Source organism: Mandrillus leucophaeus, unplaced genomic scaffold (genome assembly GCF_000951045.1).
Source record: "Mandrillus leucophaeus isolate KB7577 unplaced genomic scaffold, Mleu.le_1.0 Scaffold143, whole genome shotgun sequence".
In the NCBI taxonomy this organism is placed as follows: domain Eukaryota; kingdom Metazoa; phylum Chordata; class Mammalia; order Primates; family Cercopithecidae; genus Mandrillus; species Mandrillus leucophaeus.
This window is the reverse complement of record NW_012101399.1, coordinates 4,412,703-4,431,311: the sequence shown is the minus strand read 5'-3', so window position 1 is coordinate 4,431,311 and position 18,609 is coordinate 4,412,703. Positions and strand designations below refer to the sequence as shown.

The 18,609-nt window shown below is 34.7% G+C and overlaps 1 protein-coding gene across 1 annotated transcript; it reads right to left on the bottom strand.

Annotated features, from left to right (window-relative positions):
- Nucleotides 1-3,659: 3,659 nt before the first annotated feature.
- MSTN (myostatin) lies at nucleotides 3,660-10,572 on the bottom strand. Its single transcript, XM_011974228.1, has 3 exons — nucleotides 10,066-10,572; nucleotides 7,907-8,280; nucleotides 3,660-5,397 (listed from the first exon to the last, which is right to left on the bottom strand). The coding sequence occupies exons 1-3, from the start codon at nucleotides 10,436-10,438 to the stop codon at nucleotides 5,017-5,019; spliced, it is 1,128 nt and encodes a 375-aa protein (XP_011829618.1). The 5' UTR covers nucleotides 10,439-10,572; the 3' UTR covers nucleotides 3,660-5,016.
- Between the last annotated feature and the right edge of the window lie 8,037 nt (nucleotides 10,573-18,609).

The window sequence follows — 18,609 nt, the reverse complement described above, 5'->3', positions numbered from 1 at the left end:
CAGAATAAAAAGGTAGCAAGTGCAAGGGTCTAGGCTCAGGTATCAAATATAAAGAGTCAGTAAATACAGCCAGTCAGTCAGAACCTATTTCTATGTCTTTTCACTTAAAGATCTCATGAGCTGATGACAGGAGACAATTTGTTGGGAAGAGAGAGGCTTCAGACATTGGTATTTTTGTGATGCCCTCCCTCATGAGCTGAACTGTAAGGAATTAGAGATATTACACCCTTCCTAGAAGTTCAGACATTTGAGAACAGGGGGATATGGCTATTGTACATCATTTTCTGTGTGAGGTCTGTGGAGAGGAGCATCATTAGAGTGGTTCCCAATGATGTTGCATCTACAAAGTAGAAATGGTGATACAGCATGAGGAGGCTTCCGGTAAAAGCTGGTCAATTTTGTGAGAAGTCAAAAGTTACAGTTCTGCACACCTGAGTTAATGACTGTGAAAAATTGTACCTCTACATTTGTATTTCTTACATTATGTGTATACCCATCTTAGTCATTTATTAGTCGTGCACCTCGCTGAGTCTCAACTTCCTCATTTCCAAAATGGAGATAATAGTTCCTATATAATGTGATTTTCTTCTGTAAGTCATACTCATGGATCTCGTCCAATTTCCTATAAGTAATTTATTCCTTATTAAGCTTAAGAGGATATATGAGGGCCAAATACACTAACCAGGTAATGTACTAGGTAAGGCTGTGTCAATATATATATGGCCAGATTCCAGCCACTGTCCCAATTGCTGCCCTGAGATGACACTGCTGTCTTTGGCCAAGATGAGGAGTCTTTGGTCAAACATCTGTCTGGTCAAACATCTGTCTGGTCAAGCTGGATAGGGCTCACTATTCATAGTCCACACGCTTCTCTCGGTGAAGGAAGGATTTCTGCTGGCCCTGCATTTGCAGAGCTATTTCTCCCATAAGAAACTTACTTGGTGCAATTTGTTTCAGTCACAGGTATGCACCCTGGCCAATGAGAAGATAGGAATCTCTTTGGGTTTGCATCAGTCCTATGCAACTTTGGTGGAATTCTGTCTGACTGGTGCCGTAAGGAACTTAAGTTCACTGTAAGACACAGGTCTTGGTAGATTCTAGACTTTGGGACAATTTTACTGGCATATCTACAGACAAGGCATATCTACAAGTAGGGAGGAGTACACTCATCTGCTTTTCTTTACTATAATTTTTATCCCAGGGCACCTGGCCTCGTTCAGAGCCCAAGATGACCTGGTGTTCCTCAGTAGAATCCTTCACCTAGGGTGCAGGCAGCCATATAATTCACTCCATTACTTGAGTTGCCTGAAAAGTATGCAGCTTTTCGGGAAGATATTCTTGAAGCTTGAAGCCTAGCAATTGCCTCAATGACCACTCAATTGTTTCCATGTAACAATTTTGATTTTCTCCCATAGTCACTTTAGTGTGCTCAGTAAACTGGTGTTTTATGCTTGATTGTCACCTTCAGAATTCTATCTCAGCATTTTCAGGATCTCATGACATCATGTAGGCATACTTTCTTGTATAGACATGTTTCGTTTTTGGCTGGTTAAGAGGTGATGCCAAGGTTCTGAGTTCCATGGGAATAGAGCCAAGAGACATTTGGCTTCTTAGACTTAGTGTCCGTGAGAGCAGATCTGAGAAAATCTTGTGGAGGATCTATGGCCCAAACCGCATAATCAAATTTTGTTCTGAATGGTGTCCTTCATAAAATGTTAAAGAGAAAAAACCCTTAACACTTGTAGGAAAAGGTTTCCTAATAGAGTAATCTTGAATGGTTAGGATAACAAATTAAAGGGGTCAATTAGTGATTTAATCTTTTTTACATTTTTGGTTTAAAGTTACTATTAAGATAAATTGAGTCAAATATAGCTGTTAGCCCATCTCAGGAGATGTTTTCAATAGATCTCATTAGGATCAGAACCTGGTATTATGTTTTACATTTCTATAAATTAATACTAGTGAATAATATTTTGCCTATAGTGCATATATAGAACTAATACATTTTATTAAAGTTGATTTTTAAGAAAGTATATGTGTGTGCTTATTTGAAACATCAGCTTTATTATGAAGCAGAAACAATAATATAATACTGTTAAAAACTTTTCTTTCTTATAGTAATCCAAAAGTGGAATCAATGAAAACAAAGCATGTGTGTCTTGCATCATTGCCAAACTATACAGTTCCATATCAGGAATACTTAGTGTAATGTTAAACCTGACATAAGCTAGTCAACCTTTATAAGTTATCTTATTAAGGAGATATGTCATTATTATATATACATTTTATGCCTGTCAGATAAATTGGGCAGCCTCATATGTAAAATCTTACATTCAAGAACATCTTGTGTTCTTGACAGGATGTGATACTAATGGAAGCATTTTGATGTGTAATCTAGGAAAATATATTTAAACATTCCTTTTGTCTAGTGTTTTGAATGGCAACCAAGATAAACTTGCTATAAACCATGCATGCTATCTGATGTAAATATACTCATTTTTCAAATACTTCCTCTGCAAAATGCCATCGAGGCATGAATGGTACTAAATTTAGTACCATTTTTCATTGCTCCACATCTTACTCAGGAATGACCAAAATAGTATATTTTGCTTTGATATGTTTTGCAGTGTGTAAACTGGAACTGAATGACCATGCAAATGAAATTTCAACACTCAATGTCACATGCCAGACCAGTCATGACTTGCCTATCATTGCCTATAGTTTCATTTCTTAGTTATATTATTGGTAGTACTCAGGTGTTTTATTTTAAAAAGTGATCATTTGATATTTGAAATGGATTTTATCATATAGTTTAATCAATATTTGAATTTAGATTTATATTTGTATATAATATACAAATAGAAATTATTGAAATGACATTTATATTAATTATAAACTATTTAGCGATATTAACACATAGAATTTTAATTATCCTCCCTGTTAAACTTAGTCACTGCTTTATAACTAAGTTACTAAACTGATGGAGAGTGGAGTGGAGGGATCACTTAAAAAATATTTGTATATGTTATTGCACTTAAGGATTTCTAGGTACTTTACAACTGTTTTGCAATTCAGTTTGAAAATTGGTGCCCCCAAAGTTCAGATAAGTGTACCAGTTTCATTAAGTGGTAAGAAAAAAATGTAGCTTCCTTGTGTCTCTGTGGCTTCAGTAGAACTTGTAACTCTAGGACCATATACCCTTGCCAACTGCAATGCATTTGGAAATTGAACCTATGAAAACATATAAATAGTTTTCAGGTCAAGATAAAGAGAAATGAAACAGATATAACTAGTCCTTGCTTTCAAATGTGTAAAGCAACTTGACCAGAACCAATTTAATAGGAATTTAACTCCTGAGAACCAGAGTAGCAGACCTAAAATTCCTCAACCAAACTTTTGTGCTAAACCATTAGACTTTTATGATAAAGTGAAAATCAGAAATCCAGAATTAATCATTAGAATAAAAACTGTTGTGTCTTTCAAAAAATGTGAAAACACTTTAATATAACTTATATTGTTTCCACAAATTAGATGTAAGAAATAATTTCATTTAGTCATAGTACAATAAATTTGATTAACAAAATCCCAATTTACAAAACAGAAGTAAATAAATGCAGAAATATATTCATTATCAAATTATAAAATAAAAGTAACAGTTATTGTTGAGATAGCATCAGTTTATTCTTCATTTCAGATAATAGAGTCAATTATTTTGGTATGCTTAGTAATATTTTTGCAAGTATTAAAATAATGGAACGTTGAGATTTAAACACAATGACAGTAAACCAATGAAATTTCAAATTCACATTATACAGCCATCATGAATCCATAAGTGAATGTTAATCATGTAAAAAAATATAAAATGTTTGTAATATAACCATCTAATTATTAACATATGGAGTTTAATCTGCTAATTTGCTCTGAAATATAAGTAGTTGCTTTTCTGTGATGCATGACATGTCTTTGTGCCTTTGTACTTAATTTGAAATGTCCTTAGTGTAAAAATATACCAAAGTAAATAAAAAAGGAGACACTTATTTACAAAACAATATTGTATACATATTATATAAATGCATTGTTTCAGTCTTTTTATACAATATTGATAGAGTCGATCATTTCTATTATTTTACCATAAAAACTGCAGTGTTGCAAAGGCAGTGTTGTAATTTTCCAAAGACAAAGTTACATACTTCTCCAAGTATGCTATTTTGACATTTTGATAAAAACGAATACTATTTGACTGCCTTTTAAGATAACGCAGTTTCTCCAAGTATGCTACAGAATTGAAAGCCAACCTCTAGAAAAATGATTCTTCTTACATTAAAGAAAATCCATTCCTCATTTGGAGGTGTAGGAAAATGCACCTGAAGAAAAGAGAAACTTACTATTTTACTGAATGTATTTTATGTGATAAACCTGGTAGCCTCAGACATTCAGCCTATTGTATTAGCACCATTGGCATGGATTGTTAATGTACTGTGTCAATTACAATAGGAATGAAAATTGCATACGCTGCACCATCCCTATTTTTGTGGAATTTTATCTTACCAAGTATGCTACCATACAATATAAATTCAAGTGTTTAAGGATGATTCGAATGATGGTATATAACAATCCTGCATTTTACCAATACTGTATGTAGATTTTTCTGTAAATATTAAACAAAACTGTAAAGAAATAGACTTTAAAGCATACTCCTTTAATTCATCAGAATGCAAGGAGAATTGCTTTCATTTCCTCGCCGATGTTGTAATATACAGGAACATAAATGTAATTTGATCTCCTTCTAGCTCAAAAACTCTGGAAATCATAAAACTTTATTGTATGATTTGTTTGGATGGTTAAATGCCAACCATTGCATATATTCCCCCTTTTAGTTTACATACTGTAGCTTATGCTTAAGTGACTGTAGGATACTCTAGGCCTTTAGCCTGTGGTACTTAATTTCACAGCTTCAAAATTGTTGAGGGGAAGACCTTCCATGTTTTAGGAAGTTATGAACACTTAATATAACTCTCATGAGCACCCGCAGCGGTCTACTACCATGGCTGGAATTTTCCCATATATTATTTGTTCTTTGCCATTAAAATATAGCATATTAATTGGAGACATCTTTGTGGGAGTACAGCAAGGGCCTGCTGAACCTCTGGGGTTTGCTTGGTGTACCAGATGAGTATGAGGATATTTTTGTAAAAATACAAATTCACACTCTCCAGAGCAGTAATTGGCCTTATATCTTTTAGGAGCGATAATCCAATCCCATCCAAAAGCTTCAAAATCCACAGTTAGAGGGTAACGACAGCATCGCGATTCTGTTGAGTGCTCATCACAGTCAAGACCAAAATCCCTTCTGGATCTTTTTGGTGTGTCTGTTACCTTGACCTCTAAAAAGGGATTCTGTTTGAAAAGGAAAGGACAATCAGTAATGTCAATAGACCCGGAAACACTTTTCTACCTACCTTAAGAAGTCATTGTTGAAGAAATAAACTAATAATTTTGCTCATACCACATTTATTTTTAAAAGGCACAGCATTAAGGAATGTTAATTTACACTAGACTTGATTTTCCCCTTATGTCTCAAAAGAATTTAACAGAAATACAAATTCCCCTGAGATCAGTTCCATGTCTTTTTAATTTTTATTTTTCCAAGTTTGAGTACCAGACTGCCTGGCACATAGTGGATGTCCTGAAAATATTTATGGGAAGAAAGGGAGGGAAGGACAGGAGAGAGAGGAGAAGAAGGAGAAGAGGGAAATGAAGGAAAGAGCTGAGCTCCCTCTCTTCTTGCTTCCTGATTAAATATATTGGCTAAATATGCCTGGTAACTCCTGGAGGGGTAGGTATAGTCATCCATCCTCCATTCTCTAGGTCCTCACTCAGGAAAACTAGAACAATAAAGCCAGGGAAAAATAGGGAAGGACAAATTCAGAAGAAGAGACGATGATATCTCCTTAATTCTTTCACTGGAAAATGTTTCTATTCAAATATTTTAAAATTTGTTGGTTCTGTCTCTGCCCCAGTCTTTTAATGCATTTGAGACTTTGTTTCCCTTTACATGAAAATATCTGAGGAATACAACCTATTAACCACTGGTCATATTATCAATTTTGATCATTAAAATGCTACCTATGAAAAGAAACACTTTCTTAAATAATTGACAGTAGTTTTTAATCCATATCTAAATGAAAATAGCTCTGGCAGTATTATTTAAGACTGTCAAATATAATAATATCATTTGAGTCCTTAACATTTAAAGTAGCATGTATAAAGGAAACTAGATCATTTAGAAAATTGTATAGTCTTTTAGATACCTGCACACATATGTTTATCACAGCGCAATTCACAGTTGTAAAGATACGGAACCAGACTAACTGCCCATCAGCGGATGAATGGATAAAGAAAATGTGGTATATATACACACACACACACACACACACACACACACACACACACACACAATGGAATACTATTTAACCATAAAAAAGAGTGAAGTAATGTCTTTTGCAGCAAATTAGATGGAGCTGGAGGCCATTATTCGAAGGCAATGGAAAACCAAATACCATATGTTCTCACTTATAAGTGCGAGCTAAGCTATGGGTATGCAAAGACATACAGAGTAGTATAAGGTATTTTGGAGACTCAGAATGGGGAGGTGGGGATGAGGGATTAAAAACTACATATTGGGTACAATATACACTACTTGGAGTGATAGGTGCACTAAAATCTCAGACTTCACTGCTGTACAATTCATCCATGTAGCCAGAAACCACTTGAACCCCCAACATATTGAAGTAAAACATGTGTGTGTGTGTATATATGTATGTACACATATATATAATTAAAAAAGTAAATAAAGATGAAAAAATAAAAAATATTGTATAGTATTTTAAAGAATGTTTTATTTAAAGTAATTCTGATCTGCTAATTATTTCATCTTTATAACTAAGATCATTGAAAGATTATGAAGGTAACAAGTTTGTTGTTTGTAAGTATAATCTTCTTTTGTAAATTATGTCAATAGATGAATGTAAAAAGATGTGATCACATTAAGTATTTGAAAACAGAAGTAAACAGAAATGTAGGTAGGCCAGAAGAGTAACCCTAAATTTGTACTAGGAATTAAAATGGTTTTTATTAAATTTTATAGTATATAAGGTATTGTCATTTACTTGGCCTGATACTAAGTTAATTGGCCTTCTGTAAGTAAATTTTTGCATAAAAATGCTAAGGCAGCTCAGAAATAAGCTGGCAGAAATAAGGTGGCAAAAGTTAACCAGCCTGTAAATTGAAATTTTATTAGGAGTATTCCACAAAGAAATATATACACACATCAGTGCATCAACATCCTACAAACAATGAACATATTTATCATGAGGAATCTTAAATATATTTAATAAAATGTAAGCCTATAAATGTCACTCTTAATTTCTCTGAATAAAACATTTTAATTATAATTTTAAAAGGTTTTTTTTTTGTCTGTTTTTGCTAAGCCAAAAATTTTTAACACATTTGGCACCCTTCTGGGAGAAAAAAAAGTTTTGATTTGTTTATATATGTAATAAAATCCATTATATAGAGTTAATATTTTAATTCATACAGTCATGTATCATATTAATGAAAAGTGCTTTATATTTCATTCCCAATTCAAAAGAACTTCTTAAGAAGTTAAGAAGTATGGTATAATTGTTTTCTAAAATCTTCATGCAAAGTAAGAATATCAAAGGAGTGTTTCATAGAATATGAAATTGGACACCTACTTTTATTGGGTACAGGGCTACCGTTGGGGTAAGATACCTTTGTCTGGCTTATGAGCTTAGGGAATTTGTAGCTATTTTCCACTATTGTTTATTCATATTATGAATAAAAGCATAAGGTTATTACAATGTTATTTTCAGTTATCACTTACCAGCCCATCTTCTCCTGGTCCTGGGAAGGTTACAGCAAGATCATGACCATTCTCATCTAAAGCTTTTATTTCAATGCCTAAGTTGGATTCAGGTTGTTTGAGCCAATTTTGCAACACTGTCTTCACATCAATGCTCTGCCAAATACCAGCGCCTGGGTTCATGTCAAGTTTCAGAGATCGGATTCCAGTATACCTTGTACCGTCTTTCATAGGTTTGATGAGTCTCAGGATTTGCACAAACACTGTTGTAGGAGTCTCGACGGGTCTCAAATATATCCATAGTTGGGCCTTTACCACTTTATTGTATTGTATTTTAGAGCTAAATTTAAAGAAGCAACATTTGGGTTTTCCATCCACTTGCATTAAAAAATCAGCTATAAACGAATAAGAAAAGAAGAGTTACTGAAATTATTTCCCACTAACAAAACCCCTCCATATTAATAGTTGAGCACTTAAAAAAAAATTAAGATAATGTATGCCTATGCAGTCTTTTAAAATGAAATACTGTGTGGAACTTTATAACTCAGCAAAAAATGTGAAAGAAAATAATTACCCTAGCTTTTCAGAATTTTTCAGATGTATGTATTTTCAGCTGTTCATCAGGAATCTATTCCCCTTCCAGAGAACTATGGACAAAGGAAGGTTCTATGAAGTCATGAACACTGAATGAAATTTTAAAATGATGATGATTAGAGAGAACAAGAGTCACTGTGGAGGAACAACCACTTAGAATTCTTTGGGAATCTGAGTAGTTACACTTACTGAGCAGCTGTACCAATCAGTCTGGAAGAAGGAACCCTTCCCCCAGGCCTGAATTACCTGGGGACAAGACACACTGAGCAACTTACTGAGCCTCGGGAATTAGTAGAAAACATAATACATCTGTTACATTTTGGCTTTGGAATAGCCTTTTAAAGGAGCAAAACTAAGCAGGTAATTCACACAAAAATTTTCATGTTATATTCAGGCTATCTCAAAAGTTCCAAAGTATTGTCTTTAGGAAGCCAGGCTGTCATGTAAGCACAAGCACTAACAATTTCCTTTATTTTGGTTTTCCAAAATTGTCTATAAAAGGTAAATCTACTCCAGACCTATTCGATAGCAGAGTCTTAAATGGAAATTCTTTGCTGCATCATAACCTGATTACTTAATAAGGGAAATAATATTTTAAAACTGTTTTGAATCTTGTTTAAAGTATATAAAGCATTGTATTAAAGCAAGATAACAGATAACACAAAATTTTTCTTGCCATGCCTTCTCTGTCAAGGTGCCTGTTTCTCTTTCCTGGAGAAAGTATTCTTTTGAGCTGACTGCAAATGGAATTGTATGCAATATGTCATCTGTCACAAGCAATGTAGATACTACAGGTAAAAGCCCTCCCTCTCAGGATGAATAAAATATTTTAGAAGGTTATTAGGCACTATGCCTGCTTGGAAGTACACAAACTGGGTACTCTCAACAATAGTACTATGGTCAAGGTACAAGGAGGACTTTGTGAGCCATAACCTACGCAATTAAAATGTTTATTTCTTAGGCATTTTCTAATATCTAGTTCATGATGATGATTATGCTATGTTTACTTCATTGTTGTTCTTACTAATACATTAAGATATTTAATTTGTCATACTCTTTACTGTAATAGCTTTCAAAATTAAATTTTTAACTGTGAAGAACAAAAAAATACTGTAAGAGTTTCAAATAACAGAAATCACTTTAGGTTTTCAGCAGTGCTCAAGTAAGCTTAAACATCCAGCAAGTTTCTTTTTTTTCTGTTATTAGTGAAAAAAACTTATTTTATACAACCAAATATAATTATAAAATTTAATGTAAGTTTTTAACATTACTTGTAGTATCTCTCAGTCCTTGCCTTGGTGGTATTACTGTGAAAGCATAAGCATGCTATCTATATTTTCCTTATTAAACTAATGCTATGCAAGTGTTTTATTTTTTAGCTTTTTGTCTCTATAAGAAAACAAATAATGCAGCAGATTTTTGTCTCAATATATTCTCATGAAATCTTGAAAAAGAGAAACTCTTTTCCTTTCTACTTACATACAGGCCAACGGCTTGTTAAAAGAGACTGAAAATAGATCTGTTTCTCATAAACACTAGAACAACAGTCAGCAGAACTGTTGATATACACTAATAGGACTACTTACACTCTGTAGGCATGGTAATGATTGTTTCCGTTGTAGCGTGATAATCGTCATCTTCCAAAGAGCCATCACTGCTGTCATCCCTCTGGACATCATACTGATCAATCAGTTCCCGGAGTGGAGGAGCTTTGGGTAAAAGTTGTCTTATAGCATCTTTGCTGATGTTAGGAGCTGTTTCCAGACGAAGTTTACTGAGGATTTGTATTTTAATGGCTTCTATTCTTGAAGATTTAGTGTTTTGTCTCCAAGTACATGCATTACACAGCCCCTCTTTTTCCACATTTTCTTTTTGCTCACTGTTCTCATTTAGATCCACTGGACCAGCAACAATCAGCATAAACAGGTAAATATAAACACAGAGTTGCAGTTTTTGCATGATTTTAAAATCAATATAATCTTTTTTTCTTGTTCTTATTTCTTCCTTTTACTTTTCTTTTGCTTTTGAGTAATGCCGAGCAAAATTTTAATGCATGTACAGTCTGAGAGACAGCTTGCCACACCAGTGAATCTTTTATACTGTATTCCAAGTGGCTTTTTATATTCCAACTTAGATGAGACAAGTGTCGTCAGGATCTATGATTGGCTCTTGCTCCACAATGAATCTCGCTGTCAGAGGTTAAAACCCTGTCTGTCACAAGTCACCAAGCAGTATTTTGTTACAGTCAAGGGTGAGCTGATTCATTTGACTACTTCATAAAAGGAATAAATCCACAAATAATAAAAGATATTTGTGACATTTGAAAAACAACAGTCTATGTTGGCAATAATATAAACTGTACTTAAATCTGATTAATCCTTACACAACTCTTATAATTTAAATAAGTCAATTTTAATTTACACTACATAGTTAAAATATGAAATATTACTTCCTCAAAAACTAAAATGATTTTATATTGTTTAGGAAAGCATTTGAAGTAAAAATATTTTTATTTGTTGTATTAAATTATTTTTAGTGCCAAGTAATTAGGAAAATAAAAATTAGGAAGACCTGAATTAAAAGTTAAGATTATGATACTAGTAGAGAATTTTCATCTATAATTTGAGAAACTTGTTTTCTGAGTAAATTCTTAGTAAATATTGAAAGTCATTCTTATTATGACATATTGTGCATGGAAGTATTTTTACATAGTTTAATGTCTTTTATTAATATGAAAATTTTACTGAACTTTTGACTGAGTGCTATTATTTCCTATTCTAAAGATGCAGATTAATATAACTCAGAAGATGTGTTTCTTCATTGTTTATTACCAAGAGGATAATGTCAGCTAGTAGAAAAATCTCTGAACATAGAATAAGATAATAAACTTTATAACTGGCATGGCAGAGCTTATTACAGTTTGCCTCAGGTTTCTAGCAGTAAATTTCCAGAGAGTAAAAAGTGCAATATCTCTTCTCTATAAATTATATCAGAATATTGTGAGCACATAAAAGAGAAAGAGCATCATGATAAAGGGGTGACCTTTTGTTGTTTCCCAATACTGTGATATGTTTTCACCCCTTTGCCAATTTCTCATTTTGACCAGAGGGCAGACACCTGGCAGGGATTTGGGGTAAAGTCTGGGAGCAGAGAATAGAGCTTTTTGTTCTCTAAATGTAAGTGGCCTCTGTAGGGATCAAACGTTCAACCTTAGCTTTGGGAGCCACAAGATCTAGTCAAATGAACTATTAAAGAACTAAGCAAACATGGCCAGCAAGAAACAGAAGATATTTCCAGGCCAAAGGAGATTTCTTTTTCCTACTCCTTTTTGGGAAGCTAAGGATTCCTAAGAGATTTAATCCATTACATTTTTTTTCCCAAGAGAATACAGTGGCTCATATCAAATATTTATTTTTAAAGTCACTACCATTTTTGCACACTGTACACTAATTTACTGCCTCGGTGCACTAAAATGCAACTCAGTAGCCTGAAAAGTTAATGCATTTTCATCAAATTCTTAAGAGGTATCTTCATCTCTTGAGAAAAAAATGGCCTTACATAATGCATTGGATTTGCCCATCATTAAAGATTAAGGAAAACCAGACACAAACCAGATGCCCTGAGGATTTCAGATACTCTTTGTTATGGGACAATGCTAGATCTGGCTTCTAAGGTTTTATTTGTTTGGTAAATTCATTTTTCAATGTGTAAATCTTTGAAATGTTATGATCAATGTAACATATGCATCTATACAGTTGCAAGTAAATCAAACTTTTTTTTTTTTTAAATATGCTTAGAATTGCATAGCAGTTGAATTGAGAACTCAGGCTCTGGAGTCAGATAGACCTGAGTTCAAATCTCAACTTTGCCACTTCTAACCATATGATAATGGATGAGATACTTAACTTCCCTAAACTTTAGCTTCCTCATAGGGTTTTGGGGGGATATAATTTAATAATGCATGTAAATTGCTGAATGTAATACCTGTCACATAGTAAGTAATTGATAACTGGCACTTGAGTGCTTGCTCTTTGTTTTATGCAGAAGGATTTGAGATTATGCTGAAAATTATGCTCCACATGAACTAGAACTACTTCAAGTCATAGCTGCCAATTATCAGTCACAAAGTCTACCTTTCTAGGTCTGTGAGGCAAGTAAAAATTTCTAAGGCAGCCAGGTTACAAGACATGTTCCAGCTCTTCATTCTTACTACCTGGAAAAAAGTGAACAAAGGTTGTGATTTCCACTTACAGACAATTCTCATTATTCATGATTTCTGTATCCACAAATTTGCCTCCTTGCTGAAATTTATCTATGAAACTCAATATTCCTAGCTTTTTTCAGTCATTCACTGGCATTCACAGAGCGGCAAAAAATTCGAGTCCTGTCTGACGCACAGGTTCCCAGGTGAGGTCAAACAAGGCAGGGTTCCACCTTATTGTTTCAGCTCTCATACTATAAACAAATTCCCTTTTTCCGGTCTATTTAGTGCCATGTTTTCACGTATTTTGTGCTTCTTTTTTTATTGCTCGTGTTATTGATTTTGCTTTTTAAAAATGGCCCCCAAGCATAGTGCTGACATGCTGTGTGGTGTTCCTATGTTCCTAATCACAAGAAAGCTGCAATGGAAAGTAGCACGGTGGTTGCCAGGTGCTGGGTGGGCACTGAGGGGTAGTTACTGTGTGATAGATAGAGAGTTTCAGTCTGGGAAGGTGAAAATTTCTGAAGATGAATGCTGATGATGGTTACACCACAGTGTGAATGTGCTTAATGCCACTGAACTGTACACCTAAAAATGGTTAAGATGCTAAACGTTATGTATATTTACCACAATTTTAAAAGGCTGTGATATGCCTAAGGGAAAAAAATTCTTATGAAAAAATGCGTGTGCTAGATAAGCATCATTCAGGCCTGAGTTACGGTGCTGTTGGCTGTGAGTTCTGTGTTAATGAATGAACAATACATATTAAATAATGTACGTGTAAACAAAAACACACATAAAACAAGGTTATATATTGATTGGTTGATGAAAATGTTATGACCAGAGGCTCAACTAACCCTGTTTTTCCCCTGGGAACAATAGTTCAATATTTGCTAACTCAGTGTTGGCAATGACTTTATAGAACATAACTAGTATGAATAGGGAGAATTGACTATATCTAATCAACTTTTCTAGAGAACAGTATTGAATGGGTGAAGAAGTACTGAAGAAATTTAAATAAGTTTTATTCCTTCTCCAGTGACAGTGATTGCAACCTTCCGAAGGCCCCAGAATAGAAGGGCTCACCAGCTATAGGAACCTTCAAATGTAGTCTAACTTCTGGAGACCCAGTTCTGGCAGTTCTTATCATAAAGGAGACAGGAAGTACTACATCCTTAAGGTGAGTGGGTAGAGAAGAATTCCTGCTAGTTGACTGGGAGAGCTGCGTCCGTCAGCTTGTTGGTTTTGTCTTAAGTTAGCCATCTCTAAAAGCCGCTTCTCACAGGACTCGGAATTTAGGTCATCAAGGCAGTATCTCACAAGACTGGTGTGGTTCGTCTTTGTACTAGGTAGGCTGCTGTGGGCCTCACATTTTCTGTAACCATCAGTAAGGTGGCAAGCAAAACTCTCTCATCTCTGTTACAAATACCCACTGGTTGTCTCAAAACAATGTTGAGGGTATAAAGAATATTTTCAAAAAACATTTTACAGTTTTATTTTTCCTGAGTGTGAGATCTACTGAGTGTACTAATGTAAAGACTTGCCGGAAGTTTAACGATCATGGCCAAAAAAAAGGAGAAGGACGAGATTAGGAATTAGCACAAGAATGAATCATGAAAAATTCAACAGTTTTGGGCAAAAACTCAGGAAGTTTTATCTGATATCTCTTGCCATTAACTTGTGTTTACAGCTCTTTGGTATTACTCTATGCTGATTATTCTTAAAGCCAGAGAAAATCTGTGTAGTACTCAACTCACACAACATCATGAGAAGATAATTGTCCCACATTGTTGATAACTGATTACCCATGCTTTCTATAGTTAGAAGATAAAAATTAACAAAAACAAAAATATTCTTGAGCTAGGTAGCATGAGTACAGGAATAGAAGGCAGGAGACCCAAAATATAGTTCCAGCTTTACTGCTGATGTTTTATGTAACCTTGAATAAGTCAGTTAGCAAACCCTTCATTTATAAATGTACGTATGTATGAATTCACGTATTAATTTATGAAATATTTGAATGCCTATTTCGTACCTGGCACTATGCTAGATTCTGAGGATAAAACAGCGAGCCAGACAGACACAATCACGGTCTTCATGAAACCTATGGACTAGTTTCTTCCTATGAAATATGAATAAATTTGATTAGGTGTGCCCTTTCCATTGAGGTTTATCCCCTAAAGCAGTGATTCTCAAAATTTTGGGTCTCAGGATTTGTTTACACTCTTAAAAATTATTTAGGATCCCCCAAATCTTTTTTTGTGTCAGTTATATCATTAATATTTAACACGTTATATATTAAAACAAATTTTAATGTGCAGGCATATTCAAGCATACATTTTATTTGCTGACAGAGTCATGATGTCTTCATACATTACGGGGCCTCTGGAAAACCACTGTACACATAAGAAAGAATGAGCATGAGAAAGGCAAAAAGCATCTTAGTATTATTATGAAAACAGTTTTTATTTCATAGACTCTCTGGAAGAGAATTGGGAAGCACCCCAGTGATCCCCCAGACCACACTTGGAGAACCATATGCCCAAAGTAGTAATTTTTACACCACCTCAATTGAATACTTCTGCCTTTAACTTGCAGTCCCCTCCTCCCAATACCTGTAGTGTTGCTTTTAATGAGACATCAAATATGGTAATTTTAAAACATTGTTTATTTAATAGTACATAATTATTGCAAAAAGCAGAAATGTAAATATTATTATAATCACCAACAGCAAATTTGTAGGCAGTCGAGAGGACATTTGCAAAACATTCGTCAGTTCTAGAGTATAGACTCAAATTAGTAGTCTTGAGGGATTTCTTGTAGATGGTCTTCAGATGGTATTGAGGTAACTGTATTCATACTATGGCAATCCTCATAATAAGGTCCTAGTTAATAAAATTGCTGCAATCCATTGTCCTTTAGAGGTAGAATTAACTCAGGAAAACAAAATGCAATTTCTCCTCTCCCGCCTTCCCAAAATGGGAGCTCCAGTCTATTTATCATAGGCTTAAAATTTATCACAGAAAATAAAAATGAAGTTACAATTTGATTTCCTCATTTTTTCTATTGAAAAAAGGTACTAGGGGCCAGGCACGGTGGCTCACGCCTGTATCCCAGCACTTTGGGAGGCCGAGGCAGATTGGATCATTTGAGGTCAGAAGTTTGAGACCAGCTTGGCCAACATGGTGAAACACCATCTTTGCTAAAAGTACAGAAATTAGCTGGGTGTGGTGGCGTGAGACAGAGTGAGACCCTGTCTAAAAACAACAACAACAAACTAGACTCAAAGACTTCGTGTTAAAATTGTATAGATTGTCCACTCCTCGATTATTACAATTCTTATATGTTTGTGTTTTAATGTTTCTTTACTTGTCCTCTAATCCCTAGCCTACCACCCCCCAAATAGACTATGAGCTATTTGAGGGCAGAGAATATTTTGTTCTTTTTGGCTTTTCAGCTCTTGGTCCACCACCTGGCACATAATTAGATGGGGAGAACAGTGTTTTTGTTTGTTTGTTGAGATGGAGTCTCACTCTGTCACCCAGGCTGGAGTACGGTAGCACGATCTCGGCTCACTGCAACCTCTGCTTCCTGGGTTCAAGCGATTCTACTGCTCCAGCCTCCTGAGTAGCTGGGATTACAGGCATGCACCACCACGCCTTGCTAATTTTTTTGTATCTTTAGTAGAGACGGGGTTTCACCATGTTGGCTAGGCTGTTTTCGAACTCCTGGCCTCAAGTGATCCGCGCCCCTCAGCCTCCCAAAGTGCTGGGATTACAGACGTGAGCCACTGCACTCAACCAGAACAGTGTTTTTTGAGTAATTGAACCACTAAATGGACAAACATCTCCTTAAATACCAGAACTTTCCAATTTTTCAGTGAGGTATAGTTAGTGTATTTATAGACTTTCTAAGTGAGAGTGTTTTTAGTTTGTTCTGACTGTGGTCCATAGCATTTCTATTGACTCCTCTCTTCCTGAAACTAGCAGGACAGGTTGGTATCACAGGTCCCTGTTTTCTTGACGCTGCAGTAGTTCTTCGGTGGAGCACTGAGCACTTTGGGTATCCCAGTGCAGCTTTTGCATTTAATGATCGGGGCTACCTAGATCTGTGGCTACCCACACCGCGTGACTCTTAACAGGGACCATGTTAGGGAGTTGGCATGCTAGCTATGACACCACTACTTAAGATGACCAGATCCCTTCCCCAACATAGGTTCATATTAAGTTTAATGAGTCTCAAAGGTAGCCAGAGTGTAGAAAAGAAGTCTCAAAAGGGGTGTGTGTGTGTGCATGCATGCATATGTGTATGTGTGTGTGTTTAAGGCAAAGACAGATCAATCTCCCAGGAGGGAGAAGTATGAACTGAGCATAATAATAATTTTCATTATATTTAATGACTAGTTTTCTGCATGATGTTTTCACTTACTTTAGAACAAGCACATGGTTTCCAGAGCAGCTGACAATATAGACTGAATTGGCAAAACATTTATCTTTAGTTTTAGAATTTTTTAAAGTGAATGTTTCCAGTAACCAACCACTCCCCAAGAGAAAATCCTACAATTGTCAGGATTTTGTTTTTAGGAAACTGGAACCAGTAGCCTCAATACAGAGGATGTTTTGGCAAATCAAAAAAACAATCTTTTTAGAATTAGGTTTTCAAATTTATAGTCTTAAAACCATTTTTAAAAATTTTAACTCTCTTTACTCCATTGGTGGTTTGAAGGTAGTAATAGCCTTAGAAAAATTTAGTTGTTGCCGTATTTCCTTGGAATTGCCTAAAACATAGTTTTTCATAATTCACAGAGGATTGGCTTTCAGAGAGCCATTCCATTTCCAAATTCTTTTGTAAATTCTTAGAAAGAAGTCTTTTAAAATATATTCATGTGTTCATTTATACATGTATTTGTTCATTAAACACTTATTGTGCACCTGGTTTATGACAGGTACTATGCCAGGAATTGGAGACAGAAAAAGATGATGCTGTTTTTGCCTAAGGGAAATAAAAAACTTTAGGGCTGTAGGATTTTAAAGTTATTCTATCCACTGTATTCATAAAGAGATGGAGAAACTGAGGCCCAGAGAGAGGTTATGTGATTTAAATTAGAATTAAATGAAAAACAGTTTATTTAATTTGCAAAGGCAATTTGCATTGCAATACTTTTGAAGCACCAAGTACTTCTTTAATTTCTTTATGTTGAATTAAGAATTTTTTTAATGTTCTAAAATTAACAAATTAGGTCAGTGCTCAATTTCCTGGGTCAGTGCCACAGTGGTGCCCTTTGTTCTTGGACCCTATCCATGGTTCTGGCTTGGCAACTGAAAGATTCAATGAGCTGTTTTTGGCAATTAGTATAGGAGGTTTAGTGTCTACTGACTAAATGTACTTTTGATGCCCATTTGCTCAGGTATTGGGGTCAGTGTTTTGTTATATAACGTCATTATTTAGCTCAAATTTCAATATTTTAAATTATACATCTATATTCTTGAAATTTAACATTAAAAAGTCAGTAGTTTCTAGTTATTTTAACCACAGAGAGTTACAAAGAGTTATATCTTTGACTTTCTAATTAGTTCAAAAATAGAAACAACCTTGACTTACAGTTTTTAAAAAAACCTTTCATTTAATTAGATTTAGCATGAACATTCTGGCCCCTGCTGGGAGCTCTAAGAACTACATCACTTCTGTTGTCAATTTTTCTAATAAGAACTTCAGTTTAAACCTTGAGTTCAATGTGACATATTTTCTCTTTCTCTTTTTTTTTTTTTTTTTTTTTTTGGTAACCTACAGAATTTGGCTAAATAAAATATGTTAGTAAGACATTACCACGATTCAGACCCAAAATGTATGTTAAATATTGGATATTTTTAGATAACACAATGAACTTAAATCCCCAGTAATATAAGAAATTTTTCTGGAAACCTAATTT